The 6,000-nt window shown below is 43.3% G+C and overlaps 1 protein-coding gene across 1 annotated transcript in view; it reads left to right on the forward strand.

Annotated features, from left to right (window-relative positions):
- FSTL3 (follistatin like 3) overlaps positions 1-5,091 on the forward strand; it is a 28,743-nt gene extending 23,652 nt beyond the window's left edge. Inside the window, exons 4-6 of the mRNA XM_015810703.1 lie at positions 1,604-1,819; positions 2,463-2,690; positions 5,025-5,091. Of these exons, the coding sequence (XP_015666189.1) occupies positions 1,604-1,819; positions 2,463-2,690; positions 5,025-5,077 (497 nt within the window). The 3' untranslated portion in view covers positions 5,078-5,091. The remainder of the gene's footprint in view (positions 1-1,603; positions 1,820-2,462; positions 2,691-5,024) is intronic.
- Positions 5,092-6,000: the final 909 nt, after the last annotated feature.

Consider the following 6,000-nt stretch of genomic DNA (forward strand, 5'->3'; position numbering starts at 1 on the left):
CTTGTTCTTGTTTTTATGTCACGGAAGCTCGGTGCGAAACAGGGAAGCCCATTGTCTGATAAAAGCTTTCTCTAGGATCCTTTCCAGCCGACGTGACCCCCCCCCCTTCTTTTAGATCCCTCCGGCAAAATACAGTTTCCCCACAATTGCCTGCTCGGGCAGACACATCTCGGCAGTCTGGGGTCCCTCCTTTGACATGGCTGCTTGTGGTGGATAGTTCGGCCTGCACGTAGATGTGTCGGAGAGCACCCCGTGGGCCTGAGAATGGCCCTGGTGCAGCTACCAAAGGAGACAGAACTGATCCAGTGGACAAGGGTCAGCCAGTTGGTGGCTGGTCAGTAGTGCAATTTGGCAAGTGTGATGGGCTTGACCCTGGACCAGGAGAACCCAGGTGCACTGCGGATGCTTGTGGAAATATCAGTTGCAGTTTGTTAAGTAAAGTTTAGAATAATTTTTTTAGCATGGTTGTTAAATGAATCTACCATGTTCCTGTGTTCACCGTTTAAGACAGTGATGGCGAACCTTTTAGAGACCGAGTGCCCAAACTGAAACCCAAAACCCACTTATGTATCATCGGGTGCCGGGTGGGCGTGGCCCATTGGCTGGGTGTGGCCCATTGGCTGGGTGTGGCCAATTTGGTGGGTGTGGCTGCGGTGGTAACGGCAGACTGGGTGGGACTAAAAATTTCAATCAATTCCAACTTTGCGAGATCTTTTTTTTTCCTGCGAGAAGCTGAAATTGGTTGATTGATTGAACCTTTTTGTTTTCCACATGGCGGTGGAGGATTAAAGCAAAAAGGTTTTATAAAACCCAGCTGAAGGCCTAGGACTGGGGCGATGGCACATGTGCCCACAGAGAGAGCTCTGCGTGCCACCTGTGGCACCCGTGCCATAGGTTCGCCACCATGGGTTTAAGACCTCCCCAGACAGCGTCTGATAAGCAACATTAATGGGAGAAACCAGCTTCTCTTCACAACTGCATGGTTCACTTACCAACTGCAGGGATAAAATTAACAACCGTGGCAAAAAAACAAAAACAAAAACCCAATGTTGTAAAGTCGGACAGGACTCACTTAACAACCACCTTGCGTAGTGGCTGAAATTCTGGTCTCCATTGTGTTCATCAGTGAAGGACTACTTGTACATTTGTATCCGTTCATGTTAAGATTGAGAAAACATTTTTATGATGCCCTTTAAAATCAGGAGATGGGATTCCATTATTTCGATACACAAACTACAGACACACACATTATTTATAAAGAAAGCAACACAAATGATCTGTCCTTCTCTACTGTCTGAGATGCACCCTGATTTAATAATAATAATAATAATAATAATAATAATAATAATAATAATAATAATAATAATAATAATAGTAGTAGTAGTAGTAGTAGTAGTAGTAGTAGTAGTAGTAGTAGTAGTAGTAGTAGTAGTAGTAAAGTTGGAAGGGACCTTGAAGGTCATCTAGTCCAACCCCCTGCTCAGGCAGGAAACCCTATACCATTTCGGACAAATGGCTGTCCAGTCTCTTCTTAAAAACTTCCAGTGTTGGAGCATTTATACTTCTTCTACGGTTGACTCTTTGTTTTTATTTCTTCACCCAGAGTCCTGCGAAGGGGTGGACTGTGGAGCAGGCAAGGTTTGCAAAATGAAGCACAGACGCCCGCAGTGTATCTGTGCTCCAGATTGCTCCAACCTTCCCAGGAAGCTTCAAGTATGTGGTTCCAACGGTTTCACCTACCAAGATGAATGTGAGCTTCTCACCGCCAAATGCAAAGGGCTGCCTGACCTGGAGGTCATGTACCAAGGACAATGCAAAAGTGAGTTGGGCTCTTCCTCCATGGGGGTTTCTGATTTATGACGGGGGTCTTCAATCTTGGCAACTTTAAGACTTGTGGACTTCAGCTCCCAGAATTCCTCAGCCAGCTGGGAGTTGAAGTCCACAAGTCTTAAAGTTGCCAAGTTTGAAGACCCCTGGTCTATGACATTCAAAGATGCTGCCTGAACCAGGTGTCTTTAAAAGGGATATTAAAAGATGAGTGAAGCCTCCAGATCAGTGATTCTCAACCTTTAGCACGTTTAAGATAGATGGACTTCAACTCCCAGAATTCCACAGCCAGCATGCTGAGAGTTGAAGTCCACCTACCTTAAAGTTGTCAAAGTTGAGAAAAACTTCAGAGGAAGGAGAGTCTTAATGCCACATAATGGGATCGACAATGGGAAGGAGGATATTGCCCTTGTGTGCTTTTTGATTCTTCATGAGTTAGAATGTTGGCCTAGTCAGAAATGTTATTATTTTATTGATTTATTTCGATTTATATGGCCACTCATCCCAATACCATGACTCTGGGCATCCTTCTATTGTGTTCCATAGAAATGAAAGGAACCTCCATGTCAAGAGACAGTCTACCTCCAAAGGCTACCTGCCAAGGTTGATCTCAATGTCTTTTTTTTTTGCAACAGAATCTTGCTCCAGTGTTGTCTGCCCCGGAACCCACACCTGTGTTGTGGACCAGACCGAGAGTGCTCACTGTGTGATGTGTCGAGTTGAACCCTGTCCAGACCCCACCAGCCTAGACCACACAATCTGTGGGAACAACAACGTGACCTACCCTTCTACTTGCCACCTACGGCGGGCCACCTGCTACTTTGGTCAATCCATAGGGATCCGGCATTACGGAAGGTGTACAGGTAAGTTTGGCTTTGATGGGGGAAACTAGCATGGCATGAGCCAGTGACTTTGCACCAAAGGGCCAGAGATCTTGTAGTTTCAGGGGTACTCAATGGGGAGGGGTCAAAAATGTCAAGATGGCAACCATCATGGTCTAATAGAAACCCCGCCCTTTTTTTTACATGAGCTATGGCTTTAATTCAGGGGTCTTCAGACTTGGCCCTTTTATGACTTGTGGACTTCAACTCCCAGAATTCCTCAGCCAGGCACACTGGATGAGGAATTCTGGGAGTTTGAAGTCCACAAGTCATAAAAGGGCCAAGTTTGAAGACCCCTGCTTTAATTGCTTGGTGGGAGCTACCATCTTGAATTTTTAACTCCCCCTCCCAAGAGGAACTCCCACAGCAGTTTGCAATTGCTTCTGGGTTTGCACCCCCAATGTCAAACATCATGATTGTCCCAAATCTGGACAACCTTATTTTACTCAAAACTGGGAGGGACAGCATTCTCCCCTTGAATTTTAAATTTAGATGAAGCAACTAGGGGGACCAAACATGTTTTTTTTTCCAGGCAAGATTTAAGGACAAGGGTCCATTGCTCTCAACAGCAATGGGCCTCCAACCAAGAAGCATTAGCTGGCCTAGTTTGGGAACAAAATAAACACCCCTCTTTAAAAGAAGGGGTTCAGTCTGAGGCCTCAAGATGTAATTATACAAAAAAACATCTAAAAATGTTCAGTTTAATAGTGTTTCTCAACCTCCACAAATTTAACGTTGTGTGGACTTCAACTCCCAGAATTCTCCAGCCAGCAATGCAGATTGGGGAATTTTGGGAGTTGAAGTCCAAGTCCAAGTTCAGTTGCAGAGGTTGAGAAACACTTAAACCAGTGTTTCTCAACCTCTGCAACTTTACTTGGACTTGGACTTCAACTCCCAGAATTCCCCAGTCTGCATTGCATAGGTTTAACAGGAAGAAAGGCAAAAGGTATTGATAGCAATGAACTTAATTTGATTCATTCCCTTCAGGGAAGACCAGGGAGAGGGGTGTAGAAAAATTAAAATGGAATCTGCAATGCATATGCAAAAATACATTCAAATTGAATAATTACATAGATAAATCAGCTTTCTATTGCATGTTGTTGTTGTTGTTGTTGATGATGATGATGATGATAATAATAATAATAATAATAGTAATAATAATAATGTGGGAAGGGACCTTGGAGGTCATCTAGTCCAACCCCCTGCTCAGGCAGGAAACCCTATACCGTTTCAGACAAATGGCTGTCCAGTCTCTTCTTAAAAACTTCCAGTGTTGGAGCATTCGCCGCTTCTGGAGGCAGGTCGTTCCACTGGTTAATTGTTCTAACTGTCAGGAATTTTCTCCTTAGTTCTAGGTTGCTTCTCTCCTTGATTAGTTTCCATCCGTTGCTTCTTGTCCTGCCTTCAGGTGCTTTGGAGAAGAGCTTGACTCCCTCTTCTTTGGGGCAGCCCCTGAGATACTGGAACACTGCTATCATGTCCCCCCTCGTCCTTCTCTTCATTAAACTAGACCAGTGATGGCGAACCTTTTAGAGACCGAGTGCCCAAACTGCAACCCAAAACCCATTTATGCATCGTCGGGTGCCGGGTGGGTGTGGCCATTGGGTGGGTGTGGCCCATTGGGTGGGCGTGGCTGCAATGGTAATGGCAGACTGGGTGGGACTAAAAAGTTCAATCAATCAATTCCAACTTTGCAAGATCTTTTTTTTTCCCCCAAGAAGTTGAAATTGACTGATTGATTGAACCTTTTTTTTTTTTTTTTTGCATACGGCGGTGGAGGCCTAAAGCGAAAAGGTTTTATAAAACCCAGCTGAAGGCCTACGACTGGGGCGACGGCGCACGTGCCCACAGAGAGAGCTCTGAGTGCCGCCTCTGGCACCCATGCCATAGGTTCGCCACCACTGAAGTAAACATACCCAATTCCTGCAACCGTTCCTTATATGTTTTAGCCTCTAGTTCCCTAAAAGATGAGTGCCATCTCAACTTTTTTGACCTATCTCTGCATTTATTTATTTGTTGATTTGTTGATTTCTATGGCCGCCCAACTCCACCAAGTGACTCTGAGCAGCTTACAACTCTACAATTCTAAAACAATTAAAAACATGTGAAAACTTCCACAAAATAAATAAATAGAAGCCCTTGATTCTATTTTAGCTTTTCCCATTTTCCTCTTGTAGACCAAGTAGAGTCCTTCTCAGAAAAAAAAAAATCAGCAATGTCTGCTTTAAAGAGAAGTAGATCGAGGACAATCTGTAATGATGCCAGGCATAAAAATGAATAAAAGGGGATTAATTTGTTCTTTCTTTCCTTCCACAGCTCTGAATAAAAACGCCTTGGACACAGATGATGCTGAAGAAAACTACATCTGAAAATCTATTTTGGGGTGATTTGTCCAGTTCCTAACGTTCAGGGGCATTATCTGTAATAGCGTACAGATTGTACATTATATACAGTACCTGGTATTTATTAAAACCAAAAGGAAAAAACAATCTTATTTATATAAATAGAAAGAGATGTTAGCTAGTCATAGACGCATTTCAATTCTTAAATCATAGTTTGTACCAAGAGTATCAGGAAAGAGGGTCAAAAAAGTCAAGATGGTGGCAAGGACCAAACAATCATAGACCCACCCATTTAAAAGGGGGTGGGGCTTTGATCTCTCAGTCGCTGCCACCATTTTGAATTTTTTAGTCCTGTTTCTAGCGCAGGGGGTCTTCAAACTTGACCGCTTTAAGACTAATGGACTTCAATTCCCAGAATTCCTCAGCCAGCATGGCTGGCTGAGGAATTCTAGGAGTTGAAGTCCACAAGTCTTAAAGCGGCCAAGTTTGGAGACCCCTGTTCTAGCGGATGTGCCTGATCCCTCCCAAACCCTTTTCACACAGATTTTCCTCCAAAAATGAGAAAGGTTTCCTTCCATTGTTCTAAGGAAAATCCATTTTTATCATTTCAAAATGAAATTTGCTTAATTCAAAACAGGGCCAGATCTTTCTAGAACTCCCTGAAATATTTTATTTGTCCATTTTCTTTACCCTTTTTTTTTTTTGTCTTTGTGTATATTGCCTTGCTGTTTTATTGCTGCATATAACCTCATTCCCAAAACTCCCAGCCTGTCTCATTGCCTCGTTCAACTCTCCTCTATCCAAACTTTCTGCTTCAACAAGACTTCAATAATAGGTTCCTTCTGATTTAATCAAATATTCCTTTTTGATTCCTCTGTCTTCTTGGAGATGAAGTCTCCTTGACTTACAACCATTCATTTAGTGACCAAAGTTAGAACAGCCCTTTTAAA

The sequence above is a fragment of the Protobothrops mucrosquamatus genome, unplaced genomic scaffold (assembly GCF_001527695.2).
Source record: "Protobothrops mucrosquamatus isolate PMUCROS unplaced genomic scaffold, P.Mucros_1.0 scaffold14, whole genome shotgun sequence".
NCBI classification, from domain to species: Eukaryota; Metazoa; Chordata; class Lepidosauria; order Squamata; family Viperidae; genus Protobothrops; species Protobothrops mucrosquamatus.